The 19,641-nt window shown below is 35.9% G+C and overlaps 2 protein-coding genes across 2 annotated transcripts; one reads left to right on the plus strand and one right to left on the minus strand.

Moving 5' to 3' along the window:
• Window positions 1-175: 175 nt before the first annotated feature.
• Window positions 176-7,571, minus strand: LOC101741179 (zinc finger protein 91). Its single transcript, XM_062673384.1, has 9 exons — window positions 7,431-7,571; window positions 6,225-6,326; window positions 5,822-5,951; window positions 4,228-4,357; window positions 3,366-3,514; window positions 2,801-2,961; window positions 2,381-2,582; window positions 1,828-1,946; window positions 176-701 (listed from the first exon to the last, which is right to left on the minus strand). Exons 2-9 carry the CDS (start codon window positions 6,311-6,313, stop codon window positions 509-511), a joined length of 1,173 nt encoding a protein of 390 aa, XP_062529368.1. The 5' UTR covers window positions 6,314-6,326; window positions 7,431-7,571; the 3' UTR covers window positions 176-508.
• Window positions 7,572-7,597: 26 nt separating this feature from the next.
• On the plus strand, window positions 7,598-17,822 carry LOC101741031 (zinc finger protein 583). Its single transcript, XM_004932440.5, has 11 exons — window positions 7,598-7,735; window positions 8,251-8,383; window positions 8,775-8,904; window positions 9,099-9,228; window positions 9,496-9,692; window positions 10,048-10,226; window positions 11,723-11,918; window positions 14,079-14,194; window positions 15,584-15,834; window positions 16,467-16,494; window positions 17,616-17,822. Exons 1-11 carry the CDS (start codon window positions 7,672-7,674, stop codon window positions 17,683-17,685), a joined length of 1,494 nt encoding a protein of 497 aa, XP_004932497.2. The 5' UTR covers window positions 7,598-7,671; the 3' UTR covers window positions 17,686-17,822.
• Window positions 17,823-19,641: the final 1,819 nt, after the last annotated feature.

Raw genomic sequence — 19,641 nt, forward strand, 5'->3', positions numbered from 1 at the left:
GATTCAAGTCAGTATTAGGTATCTACCTAGCAGCTTTGTTATGCCCCTGAGCGATGGCGAAAACTAATACGCATCTACCCGCAGTGACAATTAATAAAAAAATTGAATACATTAATGTATCAACCGCTTTGCAGGAAAGGGACAAAAAATTCAATCGCCCTAAAAGTTCAAACACTTATAACATTTAATTTATGAATTTATTGGCTGATTTTAAGTTTTTTTACTAAACATGTTAAGTACATTTACAAATGTGAATTTATTCCATTCTGCAGTATGCTTATTGGTTTAAAATTTAAATAAATACTACATCAGTCATATACACTGTATCGAATGTTAAGTTTATTTCATTAGTGTTGTTAATTAATTAACGTCGAACTCTTTAGGTAGGTAATAAACCTATTTGTTCTAATGGACTTTGCAAACAAACTTATCGAAGTCTAAAGCCAAGTCTGTACTTTACTAGGTAAAGCTTTGCTACAGTTATAATAATGTTTGTTTAGTGTAAAATTTAATCCATCTTAAAATCCAGTGATCTAAGTTCTATCAGATGAGAGCTATTTGGGTCACAGTTGTTAAGATCGTCATTCTCATTCTCATTCTCGATTTGTCCTCCTATTTGACACTGTAAGTATGACGGTAGACGTCCTTGACGTTCTCCTTTGATCTTGTGTATTTTCCATTTGTGCCCTTGCAAAATCTTTCTGGAAATAAAAAACAGTAGTAGTTTTAATATCTTGAAGTTAGTAGCAGTCAAACTATGTAAAGAAATATATGTTTATAGTGACAGCAGAACGATATTGTTGTTATTTAAATTTAAGTTAGGTATATACGATCACTAAGATTTTTTTTTATCTGGAAATTACACCATGGTTAGCACAGTATTTAGATAAGGACCGGTCATCGTCCTCGTCAAACCCGTCGCTTGCGACGAAGGGCTCGACGAGTAAATTAACCCCCAGACACAGCCCACCGAGTTTCTTGGAGCACACACTAAAAACTGAGACTTAAAACTCATGTCTCACGATGGGCGCCGATTTTGACGTGTTTGATGTCAATGGGCTCCGATGAGAACTTAACATCATACGGGCATCATACGGGTTTTAAGTGTGGCTACGACTCCAGTCCTCGAGTGATGCAGAACTTATCTAAGGCGGTTTGAGAGCAGGGCGGTAAGTATTGCGTGGAGCGTATCCCTCCCCACCGGACGACACACCACGACCGCCGTCGGTGGGCGGGCTTTCCGTATCCAGGAAGACTCAATAAATAGCCTATTATTTACAACTGTTTGAATTCGGAACGTCAGTGTCTTTTTTTCCTACCTAAGCTGATAGCCTTGAGAGGGTATATAAGCATCACCTTAACTAGTAGGTGAGCTCACGGGGCTCAAACCTGATGACGTTGCTTATACGAACCCTAGCAAGAGCCGTGCTTCACAGAATCTACCACCAGATCGGAAACACGACCCACTGAGAAGATCCGGCGAGAAACTCAGTGGGCTTCAAAAGTGTCAATGACGATGTTCGCTATGACACTTTTCCCCTTTTCAATTCCAGCCGCCAAGGGCGACACACCGATTTCATATTTCATATATTCATATATCTTTAGTTTGTCACTTATGAACTAATAAAGATATCAAAACTAATAAATACAGTCCACTCTCATTCACTACAACGCAACAACTAAACCATATTATACAAATATTAATTACACAATCAATGCAGTAAGTATTTACTCAGAAGAATTGATTTATTATTTCAGTTGTGTGTCACGTATACATTTATGTCTATACAAGGTACATTTGTACCTGCACATAAAAGGGTAACTCACTTTGTATTGAATTTCTTATGGCATACGTTACATTCAACCGTTCCCTGTCTCAGATGTATGTCTTTGATGTGCCTTTTCATATCATGTTGATAGGTAAATGCCTTATCGCAGTAGTTACACTGAAATAATATATAATATACATTAGACTATTAGAATGTTCTATTATGAAAATATTTATTACATTCTCTTCATCCTTTCAAGTTAGTTTTGAGAAATAATTATATATGAAATAGCTTTTGCCAGCGACTCCGTTCACGTGGAATAATTACTTTGGCATAACGCTAAATTTTACCCCCCACTTTATTTACGTAGAAAGTGAAAATATTTTTGAATTATAGAATGTTAAGGAGCTATTTAAACCCCTATTTTGAAACATTATTTATTGGTGCTCCACTTGTATTGCTCTTACCGTGATGTTATATAGCCTATATATAGCCTTCCTCAATAAATGGGCTGTCTAACACTGAAAGAATTTTTCAGTAGTTCCTGAGATTAACGCGTTCAAACAAACAAACTCTTCCACTTTATAATATTAGTATAGATAAGAGTGTACCTTATGTGGCCTTGCTGTACTGTGGACATGTCGCATGTGTTTAGCAAGGTTGCTCGAGGTCGTTGTACCTTTAGGGCACAAGGAACATTTGAAAGGTTTCTCACGTAAGTGAGATCTTTTATGTACCCTCAACAAGTCCACAGTTCTACCTTTGTATGGGCATACGTCGCATTTATAAGGAAACACGTTTTCGTGTGTGCACCTAAAATTTAATACATTATTTGTAAACATTTTATTACTATTCTAGATTGGTATGTGTGGATGTTACATGATTTCTTGATATCATATAATCTTCATTTGAGTTAACTTATTGTCTATGTATAATGAAGTGAAACTTTTATATTTACCTTTACTAGGGTCAACATACCATATAAAATTAAGCATATTACAATAAAGTTGCGTAAGAAAGCACATACATACATATGTGTTAAGAGGCTTGCCTTAGAAACTGCTGTTTTACCACATATGTCACATAAAAATATCTTTTTCTGGTTAGCTTCTTTTTGTGTTTTTTTAGGTGGCTTAGGAATTGAGGAACTTTCTTCTAAGCTACATTTCATCAGATGAGTCTCGTATGATGTCTAAAATAAACAATTAAACTACAAAATTTCAATTACAATATAAATTGATCTACTTCTACTAGAACTATTTTGGTTAGACTGGTGGTACGACCTCTTGTGAGTCCGTGCGGGTAGGTACCACCACCCTGCCTATTTCTGCCGTGAAGCAGTAATGCGTTTCGGTTTGAAGGGTGGAGCAGCCGTTGTAACTATACTTGAGACCTTAGAACTTATATCTCAAGGTTGGTGGCGCATTTACGTCGTAGATGTCTATGGACTTCAGTAACCACTTAACACCAGGTGGGCTGTGAGATCGTCCACTCATCTAAGCAATAAAAAAAAAAAAACGAACTATTTTGGTTAGACTTCCATTTTATTATACTGTGATAATATAATATTAGTTGTCTTAAGAACTGTTCACTTACTGCATCACAAAATTGCTTATTACATATTGAACAGTTTAAACTCTCGGAGTTATCATCTGAAAAGTCTGGTGATGGTACTTTATAAGAGTAATCGATTTCTTTTTGAGGCTTGTCACTGTCTTCGTTTCTGTTGTAGTCCACATCACATTCTAGAGAAACATTTTTTTTTAAAGAAACAATAACTTGAAAGTATATCTACCTTGCACAAACTCATGTCCCACCTCAATGGTGTCACTTTTAAACGTTGTCAGTTAGAAAAAACTTTTGCATGTGTTTTAACATTAGACAAGCTATTCAAGCTATTTTCGTAACCCATTCTATTTATCTACAAATGTTCACGATTGACTTCCATGGTGAAGGAATAGCATCATGTAATAAAAATCAAACTCGCAAAATTATAATTTGCGTAATTACTGGTGGTAGGACCAAGAGTGAGTCCGCACGGGTTGGTACCACCACACCTCCTATTTCTCCCGTGACGCAGTCATGCGTTTTGGTTTGAAGGATGGGGCAGTTGTTGTAACTAACTATACTTGAGACCCTAGAACTTATATCTCAAGGTGGGTGGCGCATTTACGCCGTAGATGTCTATGGGCTCCAGTAACCACTTAACATCAGGTGGGCTGTGCGCTCGTCCACCCAACAAAGAAATAAAGATTTTTTTTTATCTTCCAGCCTATAGACGACCACTGCTAGACATAGCCTCTCCTCAGCCTTGCCACAGTGACCAGTCCTGTGCTGCCTGCAACCAGCAGATTCCCGCTAACCTCAATAGCAACCTATTTTTGGTCCAGTTTGTATAGCTCATTTGTGTAATGTTATGTAGAGTTAATGTTAAAATATAATGAAACAATAATTGTACCTGTTTTAATGGAAACCTCCAGTAACATTTCATTGTTTTTCTGACATATCTCTCTAAACATTATACAACCATTCAATAGATCAAGACAGCTTTGACACATTTTTTTAGACAAATGGTCTGTTTTGGATATCTGAAAATATTATAAAGTCAAACAAAGAATATAATTAATTACCTTTTCTATTATGCAACAACAATTTATGTGATGTATATATATAATATATACTTTTATGCATTATTAATGACATGGTTCATAGTATTTTTAAACTCTCGGATTTTGCTGTTCTTTTGCTTTAATTTGGTACTTTTGTGTTATGAAAACAATATTTCTGTGATATTTTAATAAAAATTTTAAATATTCTAGAGCTTGCTTTCTTAAGCCATATCTTTGTGAAATATAAAATTTGCAATAACAACTATCTATGCAAATTTTTGCTTATTTTATGGTGACTGTCCACCTTTACAGTTTTGAGAAGATTAACTTACACTCTCTAAGTCTTTTAGTTTCTATTTTCCATACCTATTTGCTGGTAACCTAAGAGGCTATTCCAACTACGCCCGGACGGGTAGGTGAGCTCAAGGGATCAACCTGAGAGAATTAGCTAATACTAGCCCTAGCAAGAGCAGTGCTTCACGGAATCTACCACCGGATTGGAATCGCGACCTACTGAGAGGATCCGGCGACAAACGCAGCGCCTTTTGGTTCGTTCGCTCGTCGAACTTTAAGCATCGAGAGTGAATCTGGGGGATCAGACAAGACATGTTTAGGGCGACGGGATCGCGATTGGATAAGTAATTAGCGTCGGTCACAATAAGAGGGTTTTTGTGACGCGCCGCTTTGTCGAAGTAGCGTTCTGACGCTTTCTTAAGATACTTTTTCTTATTTTTTTTTATTTTTTATTGCTTAGATGGGTGGACGAGCTCACAGCCCACCTGGTCTTAAGTGGTTACTGGAGCCCATAGACATCTACAACGTAAATGCGCCACCCACCTTGAGATATAAGTTCTAAGGGTCTCAGTATAGTTACAATGGCTGCCCCACCCTTCAAACCGAAACGCATTACTGCTTCACGGCAGAAATAGGCAGGGTGGTGGTACCTACCCGTGCGGACTCACAAGAGGTCCTACCCCCAGTAATTACGCAAATTATAATTTTGCGGGTTTGATTTTTATTACACGATGTTATTCCTTCACCGTGGAAGTCAATCGTGAAAATTTGTTGAGTACGTATTTCATTAGAAAAAATTGGTACCCGCCTGAGATTCGAACATCGGTGCATCGCTCAACACGAATGCACCGGACGCCTTATCGCTTAGGCCTCGACGACTTCAAATACTTGCGTATTGGTACTACATTTAGGTTGTTGTGAAGATTTACATTCCTCCCATACCACGGCGCTCCTCCAGCGATCCTACAGAAACGGGATTGGATGACCTGTAGAGAGTTAACGTGTGTACGGGCCGCGTGAACAAACACTGCACTTGCATAGGTCTTGATTTTAATTGTGGGAATAAGAGTTACCACACCTAATTTGTGAAGAGATACTAGCAGTAGCGTCGGGAGGGCGAGTTATAATTATATATTACAGTTTACTAACAGTGACTCCAGAAAAATGTTTTATCTCCTCCGGAATATTCTGGTGTACAAGATTGTCAAATATAGGAATCTCTCCTTTTTCCTCGTTGCATATTCTGCACATAATTATTGTCGTTTTCTCCAAATTTCTTCTGAAAATTAGAATAATTCAATCTACATTTATGAGCAGTATACATCAAGATTATTCAAAATATAGGTTTTTTATACTTAGTGTGAATGTTATGGTAGGCCTAAATGTGGTAATAAATGCCTTTTGGTTGATGAACGTTGTCTTTTTAAGTTTGTAATATAAGTGATTGAAAAACTACTGCTAAATAGCGGTCGTTTAAGTATTTTATTTTTATTTTGTATTGATTATGTATTTACTCAAATTGTTAAATCTTTCAGCAATGTATTTAATTTACCTTTTCCGTAACTTTCGTATTTTCTTTTTCTTTTTGTTCTGTAAAGCCTCTGCCAGCAGCATTGATTTAATGAGAAGAATAGAAGTCATCACGGAAGGTATTCTAAGAAATTATGAATGTCTTACTGTGGGTAAGGGTAATATTTATCTACCTACCTACAGTTAGATTGACAGTGAAAGTTTGTTTGTTGATTGTTTCGTTAGCTAGAATAGACAAACGGAACGAAAACTCACATAGTTTAATCTTTGGGAACAAATGGATGAAGCCTCGTGTGGAAACTAAAATGAAATGGGATTGGATTGACTTTTTTAAAATAGATATTTAGTGGAGTGGAGTTGAGTGAAGAGATAACTTGTTTGTAATTTATTAAGCCATCAGTGGATTTTTTGGAAGAACTGATATCACATTTTGCTATTTTATTGACTTGTGGTGGTCGGTGTAGTGGGAGATACGGGGTTGTCCCGGCGTGTTCCAGAATATATCCCAAATTAAACACTCCACCAACAGTTTAATAGTTTGTATTTGGTAAGAAGCACAAGCACAGGAAAGCAGAAAGAAGAAGTGGATAATTAATTATAAGTTCAAAAGGAAAAATATTTACTGGCGGTAGAACAATTGTTTACAATATTCTTCGATCATCAGTTGTTGATCGAAGACAATATTAAAGCAGTGTCACATGCGTCGCAAGCGAAAGCGTGGTGCGGACTGGCGGGTGGGAGGTGACGTGACCGGCCGTCGTACGAGTCGAGCTTTTTACGTTTGTTTATGCACATTACACCGTACGATTTTTTTTTGCATGTCTGCCGCTGTATGGAGGACGCCACAGACTAATGGCTTAAGAGTCTCGTTACCAAGGCATAAAATAATAAAAAAGCAATCAAAATGGTTCAATAGTCTGGTTTAGAGATGGCGTTAATGGTTGAATTTATTTATCTGTTAACTGGTAATTGATAAAAAAAATTACCGATATTTTTATTGGTTGAAAATACCGGTAAATCTTTTCGTTGAAAAACTAATTTTGCTAATGTTAAACTTGAATGGTAGAGTTTCTTACATTTATTTTCGATTCAGTGAACTTTAGAAGCTACAGGCTTAGGGCTAATTAGCTTAACTAATTAGTACGAAATGATTAGTGGGAAAAACTCTTTACAAATTTTCCACCACGGCGGTGCGCTGGTTCAATATTTTTGAATTGATTTTTCTTACAATAATTACACATTGCAATTTTTTCCGCTCCCAAGCACTTTCCGAAATGATCCCATATTTCTGCATTGCGTTTCGGCATTTTAAATTAGATATACACTTTAAAAATCCACAACAACAAAGTAAGCAAAGTCTCAAACACACAAAAACAAAGTCAAAACACACAAACACAAAGTACAAATCTCTTAAAATACAAAAACACAACTTTACCAAAATAATAGAAAAGATGCACTGAGCCGCCAAAATGTCAAGTACCAAACAAAATATTACGTTTAAAAAATCAACCAATCGCGTCATCTTCGCGTTCGGTAAAAATATCGTTTCATTTCAATTTTTTAACGAAAAAAATTATCATTAACTGTAAAATACACCAACTTAAATATTGTGCTTTATTTTGAGGGGTATAGAGCATACAATGAAATCATAAAATTCAATATTTTTTACATGATAAGTTGAAAACATCTGCAAGGCGAAAATGAATCTTACGTGTTGAAATAAAGTTGAAACTTGTATAAATATAATTTCCAATAATTGCCTATGCCACTACACGCAGTGTTTTTGTAAAACGGTATTTTTAACCGTTTTGGGTAATTTTATTTATCGAATAGAAGTGTTAATTTTTTTTACCGGTAAATTTATTGGTTAATGGTTATATTAGCCACCTCTAGTCTGGTTACCAGGCCATAAAATTAAAAAATCAGTTAATCAAAACTTATCTAAAAACTGAACTTGATCTTATGCATTTGAAATAAAAAATAAATATGTATTTCAATGTATAATTTGGTATAAATTCTTGTGTTGAATTTTTGTGTTAATGCTGCAGGATTATCTATAATGGCGTTTTACATTACGAAGTCAATGTTATCAAAATTTAATAAGGAATCATATCAACCTTATTCATTTGGCGAAGAAGAGAGAAGCAGCAGCAGTAGTGATCTATGGCAGCAGTTTGACGGGTATTTTGCAACAACAAAGTTAAAACACTTGAAATAAATATTTTAGTTAAATATCTTCAACAACTATTACTTAAAAAACCTTTCTATAAGTAAACAATACTTCAATATCATTTGTTTTGTTTATGAATTTCACTTTTGGCAAACCTTATTAATTTTATTTACTAACTAGCTTACACCACAAATTAAACGATGATATTAAATACAAAAACTGTGTACCAATTTTCGACCAGCTTATTTATTTACATAGAAAAACACTAACATATGTATGTAATTGGTATGTGTATGAAATAGCATATAAATACTAAAGCAAATAATTATATAGAAAAATACTAACATATTATGTCTATAATTGGCATGTGTATGAAATAACATATAAATTCTTATGTTCCAGGAAAAAATCTCTACAATTATCAAAAGAAATGATATGCAGGGTATGTGCAAGAAACGGTTGTACTCCATTAACTGAAAAGTTAAACAGTTATGATATTATTAGTGCCATTCGGAGCATTGCCAATATAACGGTAAGCATAAATCCTTTATTTTTAGATTTTTAAAAACAAATTCTATTTTTGAATTTTTGTTTTAAACACAAGTTGATGACAGATTAAATATAAATTTTATCATGTTATAAATAAATATAGAATAAAAATTATAAATTGTAAATATAGAATTATTTTTATGATTATTATTATCTCTGTTATTTTTTGATTTTCAGATTGATTTAGATGATTCTTTGCCTAAGTATATATGTACTGAATGCTTAGATATGTTAAAAGTTGCCTTAAATTTCAAAACTAACTGTGAAACAGCTGATAAAAAGTTTAGGAAATTATTGAACCCCATGGGTAAGTATCAAAGCTTTATTAATAATAAATTATATTAATTAAATATATAAACATAAACCCATCCAAAAATTTGATATACTATAAAGTGGATCTTTGCTTATTTGTTTGTGTGTTCAAATTGCTCATTTCGAACTTAAAAATGGAGGAATCAATATAAAAAATATGCCACCTCCACACTACTAAAATACAAATTACAAATTAATATTAGAATAAAAAAATAAAAACATGGAGATAAAATTTTCTCATAACAAATACATTTTCTTTCAGGTAACCCAGCTTTCTATTCATATCCGTATTCCAAGAATGATTTTCAATTAATTTTACATAAGATGAAAACTAAACAGCTGAAGATTGCACAGGAAAAAGAGAAGCTTCGTATGAAGAGGGAAAAATCAATAAACAAAAAAATGCCCAAAGTCAAACAATTCAAATGTTCCCCCTGTGATGTGGTTTTCTCTACAAAAGTAAGTCATGAATTTTAAAGCAATCTATTGGAAAGTACCCTTTAAAAAAAAGTCATTATAATGCTGACACTATGGTTTTGATTTCTATCTTAATTTTACAGCATATTGCGTATCACATCTAGGAAACAGCCAAGTATATAACAACAGTTTATAAATTGCTAATAAAATGTTAAATTAACTAAAAATAATTAAGGAAATTTTTATCTCACAATTTATTTATAAATATAGTTAATGTTGTCAAACAAAAGAAATCGACAACAAAAAATAAATAACTCTATAATTGAGTATGTACTTTGTTCCATATAGTGAAGCTAAAATGAATTTGTTCTTCTATTAAAGAAATATTTTCAAATAGGAAAAATTGATGGTTCATCGTCGCGAGAGACAGTGTATGAGACGTGCATGTGACGTGTGCGGCCAGCTTGTTCTCAGTATATCGCATCACATGCGTCAGATACACAAACAGACGGTGCCTCATAAGTGTCCGACTTGCAACAAAGAGTTTTCAATATTGGCAAGACTCAAAAATCACATGTGAGTATTATTATAAACTGTGTATGAAATACCTAAAAAATAAGAATCAGCTCAATGTTAGAGGACATATTACTCATCCATATAACCATTCTGATTTAAAGGACACCAATTATAATACTAGAATGTAAGGGAACTTCGGCTTCTTTTCTGCGATAACCTTATAGTTTAGAAAAAAGCTTTAGTCCAAATTGAAGATTGTTTTCTGTCGTTGCTCTCTAGTTCATAAACTACATGACAATTATTAGATTTGTTAGTACATTAAATTACAAACCGGCAAATACACTGTCATATTGATTAAAGCAGATAAATAATATTTTATATGAAACTTTGATCAAATCCATTCTGCCATTTTTGTGTATAATGAGTAAAAATATTATTTTTAAAATATTACGGGCATTCGTTCCTGGCGTTCGAAACAGCGCCACGGTAGACTCTAGTTTATATCGTGCCGAGGGAAGCCCATGCCCAGCAGTGGCATGTAAGGTAGTTTGAATTATTTCGGAAATTTCAAACTTTTTCCATACCAAATTTCGACAAAATCGGTTCCGTGCTTTGATCGTGAAATCGTAACAGAGTAAGAGAGTTTTACTGTAAAAACTCGTGACATTAGAGGCCATGTCTCAAGGTGGGTGGTGGCGTTTAGGTTGTTCATGTCTATGGCTTCCGGTATCCAGGTGGGCCGTGAGCTCGTCCAACCATAAGATATAAAAAAAATTGCGCCCTTTTTTCCTACCTAAGCTGATGGTCTTGAGGGACCATTTCAGCGTAACTATAACTAGTAGGTGAGCACATGGAGCTCAAACCTGACGTTGCTAAAATTAACCCTAGAAGAACAGTGCTTCGCAGAATCTACCACCGGATCGGGAACACGACCCACCGAGAAGATCCGCGAGAAACTCCGTGGGTTGTGTCTGTGGGTTAATTTACTCGCCGAGCCCTTCGTCGCAAGCGACGGGTTCGATGAGAACGATGACTGGTGCTTGAGGTACCTAAAAGCACCGTTAATGGATCGGGAGGATCCGAAATTACGTGTTTAGGGTGACGTCGACTGTTTACCATTCGGTCCGCAGGATCGGGAATGTAGTTACCCGCGGTCACAATCAGAGGGTTCTCGTGTCGTGCCGTTTTCTCGACAAGGCGCACCGATGCCCACTGTACATATTACCTGATGGATTACTCTAGGTCCATATCGTCGTGGAGGTTTACTTTTCGGATGTACCACGAGGCCCTAGCGGCTATCCTGCAAAAACGCGACTGTATCATTTGAAGGGGTTTCAAGTTAGTGCGGGCCGCGTGAGCGAACACTACACTTGCATAGGTCATGACCGGACGTATGCAAGTTCTGTAGGGTGTCACCTTATTTCTAAGGCACAATTTATTTGGCTTGCAAATCATCGGATAGACGTGCGCCCGTAATCATTACACAGTTCGTGAATACATTTGGCCGTCTATGAAAATAAAATATTTATTTTTCAAATTGACATATTTTGTTCCAGGATGATCCACACAAACACATTCAATTTCTTCTGTGATTTGTGTCCGTACAAATGCAAATACAAGTATTATCTGGTGCTGCATATGCGCACCCACACCGGCGAGAAACCTTACAAGTGTACACAGTGCAGCGCTACTTTCGTAAATCCTTCGAATCTCAACAAACATAAATTAACACATCAAGAAAAGCAGTATAAGGTTCGTTGTACATTTCATATTATAACATGGTGCCTTTTTCTGTTACGAACCAATCTTGTATTCTATTTTCAAAGGGGTCGGAAAAATGTGAATCTAATGATATTTTATTGAGTTTTTTTTAATTTGACTGACAAAAGCTGCTTTATGTACCCATGGAGCATTAATTAGCATGTATTTCAACATGTACTGATCAAATTAAAGTAATTTGTATGCTGTAGGTTTTTTTAACATTAAATCGAAAGACGTTACAAAGATTTTACACTAAATTTAAACATAGGAATTTTTCAAATTAGCGTCCACAAAAATAATTTGGAACCACTTTTAAGAGACAATCCCATTTGATTGATTAATATATATTCATATAGGTATATTAATTTTTGACTGACTCGGTGGTCTAGGTAACGCCCCTGACTGTTCCCACATGCAAACATTCGTGTGATGGAAAGGTTTGTTTGCACTTTGTCTGTGTGTTAAATATAATCAGTGGTCCCCCGGTAGTCGTAATTCGACTATAATTAATGGAAATTATAAGTTTGTACACTATTATGATTATTCTACTGTCAAAGACTATTATACTTCTATAATCACAGATTTCGCCAAGACTACACTTTAGACAAATATTAATAAAGACAAACAATATTTAATCTATTCTCAATTTGACCACAGACTGTAAGCAATAAAAAAAGTTTGACATTATACAAATAGTATGCATCCGTGTGTGCATCAAATACATGGTTGTGTGTGTAATGTTTTTTTATTGATTTAATGTATTTTTCACGTATAATTTAAAAAATATATTAACATGCTGCACTTTTTCTCTATATTCTCTATAAGTGTGAGAAATTTTATACTGCTCGGTCCGCGCAATTTCCGTAAAAAGGGAAACATAGTTTTGGCTTCACGTATTAATATATAGATATCTTTTTAATCGTCTATAAGTATGTATGTATGGTTAGTCTCTGGTACCAATAACACAGGGATTCCTATTTTGTTGCCGGATGACCGTGCGTGATTTGTTCACATTTATCATAAATATACATTATGAAAATATCACTTGATTTAATACGATCATTCATTGACAGTTCGGGTGTCATCGTATTCCGATACAGATCCGAGTTTTCCCGAAGGAAAATAATTTCTCACTACATCTCTAGTGGGAAATTTTCAACTTATTTTTGTTTTGGTAATCATATTATTAACAAGAAACGGAGAAAATGAAGATATTTTATGTTAAACTTTGAATCTGCGCGCGAAACCTGTCTAGTGATACATGCGTATTCGGGAATTCCGATTGCTCCCGATAACTCCCGATTACGACTTGATGTGCCAGTGTTGTACGCTACATAATCTATATATTAATACGCGAAGCAAAAACTTTGTACCCCTTTGTACAATTGTTCACGATTGACTTCCACGGTGAAGGAATAACATCGTGTAATAAAAATCAAACCCGCAAAATTATAATTTGCGTAATTACTGGTGGTAGGACCTCTTGTGAGTCCGCACGGGTGGGTGCCACAGCCCCGCCTATTTCTGCCGTGAAGCAGTAATGCGTTTCGGTTTGAAGGGTGGGGCAGCCGTTGTAACTATGCTGAGACCTTGGAACTTATATCTCAGGGTGTGTGGCGCATTTGCGTTGTAGATGTCCATGGGTTCCAGTAACCACTTAACACCAGGGCTGTGAGCTCGTCCACACATCTAGGCAATAAAAAAATAACTCTTTACGAAAATTGCGCGGACGGAGGAGTATGAAATTTCTCACACTTATAGAGAATATTGAGAAGGAGTGCACAATGCTAATATTTTTTTTTAATAATGCATAAAAGAATCTTTAAATCAATAAATAAAACATTACACACACTACCATGTATTTGACACAACACATATATAAAAATATACTCTTTGTTTACTGTCATTGGCAAACTTGTTATTGTTTAAAGTCTATTGTCGAATTGAAAATAGATTAATATTGCAGTTTTGGCGAGTACTGTGATTATATTATCGAAATATAATAGTGTTTGTCATTATAACCATAATAATGTTTAAACTTATAATTTCAATTAATTACTGTCGAATCTCGACTGCTGCGGGGTCACTAGTAATAATATAATACATAACAATATAAATCGTCATACATTATAATAATATAAATTGTTTCAGTGCAAAATGTGCGAGAAAGCTTTCCGTACTAATTCCGCGCTGAGGCAACACCGCGAGGCGGCCCATCTCAACATCAAGCACCCTTGCAATCTGTGCGGAAGGGACTTCTGTTACAAGTGAGACTATGCCAATCTTACCAAGGATCGTTAATGCAAATCTCGTTGTCCGGTCGATTTTGTGGGTTATCTGGTACGGATTAGAATGAAATCTGCTTTGTTTCCTAAAACCTGCTAAAGCTGCTTTCAGACTACGCCATATAGTGCGATATAGTATAGCAGCGTATAGTAAGCCAACAATATATAATACAGTACAGAGTAATTTTTTTTTAAAAGGATTTTATGACCTGGTAATTAAGACCTTTAGGTAAAGTCTAATTTTAAAATGATAATATGAATTGAAATGAAGTTGATTAATATGAAACATGGAATAAAAGGAAAGGAGATGATATGGTATGAAATATAATCTCAGTAAAATGGTGGTCATTTACTGAAACTTTTTCAGTGGATTTTTGAACGATCCCAAGAAGGTACGTCCAGCGGCTTGGTTTTATTTTCCCAAATTTGTGCTCACAGATACTAAACAGTTAATAAACCACCGTTATTACACATTTAAACCCGAAGAAACATTAAATAGACAAAATAAAACAAATCACACAACTTCACTCCTCGCCTTCCCGCCAAAAAGTCAGTACATTGTGAACGTGTCCATAACAATATATGGTGCGCGATATTGTTGTGCTATGAGATATGTACTATATGCTATTATATTATAGCGTAGTCTGAAAATAGCTTAACGCGCGTCCGGGGACGCGACTGTGCCGGCGTCCGCGTACCACTACCCTGCCTATTTGTGCCGTGAAGCAGTAATGCGATTCGGTTTGAAGGGTGGGGCAGCCGTTGTAACTATACTTGAGACCTTAGAACTTATATCACAAGGTGTGTGGCGCATTTACGTAGTAGATGTCTATGGGCTCCAGTAACCACTTAACACCAGGTCGGCTGTGAGCGGGTCCACCCAAGTAAGCGATAAAAAAAAAAACTTAATCTAAAACCGCCATTTTCTCCTGCGATATAGTAGAACGTAAAAAAATTAAAAAATTTATTTTCAATTTTTTATTCAAATACTTGATAAATAAATATTTTGATTCAAAAATGTTTGTTTTAAAATTCATTAATTGACATCCTTAGCAAAAACTATACTTAAAATTAGAAAAAAAAACTGCTTGGCCCGAGGTCAAATTTTCATCTGCAATGTGGCCCGACTATCAAAATATTTGCCCACTCCTGGTCTAGAGAGACCATATCAGCGTAACCTTAACTAGTAGGTGAGCTCACGGGGCCCAAACCTGACGACGTTGCTAACACGAACCCTAGCAAGAGCCGTGCTTTGCGAAATCTACCACCGCGTCGGATACGCGACCCACTGAGAAGATCCGGCGAGAGGCTCAGTGGGCTAAACGCGTTCGTCGCTGTCCGTGCGCCGACAACCTTTATTATTTTTAACAGGTCGGATTTGCGCAAACACGAGATACGCAGCCACAACCGCGCGAAGCGGGACTACGTGGGCGGCGAGCCCGCCTACAAGCAGTGGGAGCGCATGCAGAAGGACGACCCCGCTGACGTCACCAAGTGGCGCTCCGACGACGCCTCCCTCGTCCAAGGGGCCTACATCGAACCGCCCAAGCAGTTTGTACATACGAACAACGGAATGTACTTCTCGGACGTGTCCGGCCTGATACAACACCAGCCTCAAATGGGTTAGTTTTTTTTTTTTTTTTAATAATAGTCGCAGTAGGCAACGGCTTGTCTGTGCCCAGGTGTTGCTGATGTTTTTTTTCCCTACCTAAACTGATAGCCTTGAGAGGCTATTTTAGCATAGCCTTAACTAGTAGGTGAGCTCACGGGGCTCAAACCGGAGTGATGCTAACACTGACCCTAGCAAGAGCAGTAATTCGCAGAATCTATCACCGGATCGGAAACGCGACCCACTGAGAAGATCCGGCGAGAAACTCAGTGGGCTGTGTCTGTGGGTTAATTTACTCGTCGAGCCCTTCGTCGCACGCGACGGGTTCGACGAGAACAATGACCGGTGCTTGGGGTACCTAAAAGCACCGCGCTTATGTTCATGGGCGACTGCGTATATATACCGTTCGGTAGGCCTTAACCATGATTGACATTCAAAATGAATGCGAAAATGAGTTTGTTTGTTTGTTACGCTCTGACACCTTTACTACACGTTCTCATATGTATAGAAAACAAAATAGGGTACATAATAATATCATTTTGAAAAATGTACTGCTCCTGAGCCGACCGAAGCCTCTGATCTAAGTAGTTTCAATCAGAATAAAACTTTGACTTATCATAAATTATACTTTATAAATTGTTACAGTTCAACAACAAACTGTGGAAATAATACTGTGAGTATTTAATAAAAAAATCATTGTAACTGCTTTAAAATGTGATGTACGTTTGCTTTTGCTATTCATATTTAAATAATTTGACGCTTGCGTTATAGCAATTTACAAGAAATCAGTTGTGTTACAACAAATTACGACAAATAACCGTATTTGTCGTCTGTCTTTGTGTTGCGGGAAGTAAAATTATTTAATTTCTCTCTCTTTCTCTCTCTCCCTATCTCAGTACATTCTATTTTCATTTGCTAATCTGTCATAATTGTATATAATAAAAAAACCGGGTGTGTACGTATGTAAGAAGCTATTATATATGAGTCGATTATTATCAAAGCCGGCAATGTGACTTTTGGACAATTATTGGTAAATCAGAAAAACGAATTATTGACTTTGTATTCCATTGGCAGTCACAAAACTCTTCTGAACGACATCTTAGATAAATAACAGGTTAAGTATTAACCTTTATTTAATGCAGGTTTTGAACCGTATTCTTTGAAGAAGACGATTATATTCAAATCAATCTGTATTGACATATCAATAACATTTTTTTGTCCAAATGCACAGATTGCCACCTTTGATAATAGACGACTCATATTAAGTTAGGGTAATTGAATGAGTTGCGAAGTCAACTTTATGAAATTTATTTGTCGTTACAAAATATTAATTAAATAATAATTGCATGGATATAGCTTCAAATTGTATTATATAACTAGCGGCCCGCCCTCGCTTCTTTTCGGGAACTGTAATTTATTATTGATTTCTCCATTATTTAATGGATCTTATTATACATATAAACCTTCCTCTTCAAGGCCTCCTCCTTTGTAGGCGGCGGCTTGGCTCTGCCCCTGACATTGCTGAAGTCCATGGGCGACGGTAACCACTCACCATCAGGTGGGCCGTATGCTCGTCTGCCTACAAGGGCAATAAAAAAAAAAAATCACTATCTATTAAAAAAAAACTGCATCAAAATCCGTTGCGTAGTTTTAAAGATTTAAGCATACATAGGGATATAGGGACAGAGAAAGCGACTCTGTTTTATACTATGTAGTATTTTCATAGTGACATTTTGCGCGTGCTATTTTTTTAGTGGATATTTCAATTTAAATTTTTTTAATGTTTATTTGCAGGCCCGAACTTAATTTGAAAAAGGACGAAGTGACTATATATGAAACCGATCAAGGAATAGGGTATTTTTAAAGTGAAATATTATGTTATAATTAAAGACTTGATGAAGGTGCACCAATTATTTACGAAGATGGCTTATAAATGTATTCGTTTACTCAAATGTAACAAATAAACATGAACGCTTTATACAATAAATATTTATGTTAAAAGCAGTTGTTATTTACTCGTTAATTATATATATATATATATATATAAGTAAATAAATTTATTTTTCTTATATGTATAACGGTAGGTAGCGGCTTGGATCTGCCCCTGGCATTGCTGAAGTCCATGGGCGACGGTAACCATTCACCATCAGGTGGGCCGTAAGCTCCTCTGCCTACATGGCCAATTAATTTTTTTTTTAGTAATTAAATTTATTTTCTTAAATGTTATCTACCTCTTTACGTATATTTAAAAACAGCGACGTTAATCTACATAATAATATAAAGACACTAAAAATGTAATGATATGAGATTGACACTAATTTAGTATGACAAGTATTTTAGTTATGGAAAGCAACGGTAAACGGCTCACGTTTTTTGCTGTGGTAGCTTTAACCGTGGGCGCGCTTGAGTTAATGCGCAAATACAATGTAGGGAATACCTACCCCTCGGGAATAGTTTGTTTTACGTTCTTTTCTGTTTCTTGACAAAATCAGTGGCGTGGCACTAGTACAGACTACAGGGCGAAAGAATCTGGTGGTAAAATCTTACAGGCTAGTTCAGAATGTAATATTTTTACACATTTTTACATAGTTTAGTAATTTTTATTTATTTGAACTTAGAATCAATTAAAGCTAGATGTACATAATTAAAGATCGGTTGTCATACATAAAACAATTTTACAGACATGTAATACCTACTTATGCTTATGATAATTTAATATATTAGATATTTAACTAAAATGCCCACGATATTAATAATACCTGTTGCATAATTAGTTCAATGATTTATTAAAATTAAATCAAAACGTCACCGTTTCATTGGGATCCCATCGAACGCATTTGCCACGGGTCTCAGATTGTATAGCTCTCCACCAATGGACGACATGTATACAAAATTTGATGATTATAGGTTTACTGGTGGTTTTACTGGTGGTAGGGCCTCTTGTGAGTCCGCACGGGTAGATACCACCACCCTGTCTATTTCTGCCATGAAGCAGTAATGCATTTCGGTTTGAAGGGTGGGGCTGCCGTTGTAAGCACGTGTAACTATACTTGAGACCTTAGAACTTATATCTCAAGGTGGGTGTCGCATTTACGTTGTGGATGTCTATGGGCTCCAGTAACCACTTAACACCAGGTGGGCTGTGAGCTCGTCCACCCATCTACTCAATAAAAAAAATTGATTAAGACCTCAAACCGTAACAAATAAACTCACTTTGTTATTTAAAATTTTGGTATGGATATTAGTGTGAAATGCAGCGCTCACCTTAAATATATGAGGTTAACGTCTCATTAAATTGTTGTAACCTAATTTGGTAGCGTGAGATTGATATTAACCGGCAAGTCTAATGGGCTACCAACCGCGATGTCTCAAGGTGTTTTCAGACTTCACTATAATATAATTGCATATAGTATATAGTTTATAGCACTACAATATCGCACACCATACATTGTTATGGACCCGTTCACACTGTACTGTACTATACCTAGTCAGGTCATAAATTCTGTCACATGTTTAATGTAAAATAATTGAAACAAGTTTATTCATTATGTAACCATTCATATACCAAAATGAACTTAACAAAACATAGATTCTTATGACACTAAAGTTTATTCAAAATGACCTCCGTGATTTTGAATACAGGCCTTCAATCTGCGCGGCCAGTCGTCTATCGCAGCACGAACGAGGTCCATGTCAATATCGGCGGCTGCCTTAATCAAGGATGTCTTGAGTGACTCCAAATTGGGATGAGGCTTTGAGCAGGCCTTTTCCTCCAAGTGTTGCCATATCTTGTAACCTAACGGATTCAAATCTGGACTGG

This window comes from Bombyx mori, chromosome 17 (assembly GCF_030269925.1).
Source record: "Bombyx mori chromosome 17, ASM3026992v2".
NCBI classification, from domain to species: domain Eukaryota; kingdom Metazoa; phylum Arthropoda; class Insecta; order Lepidoptera; family Bombycidae; genus Bombyx; species Bombyx mori.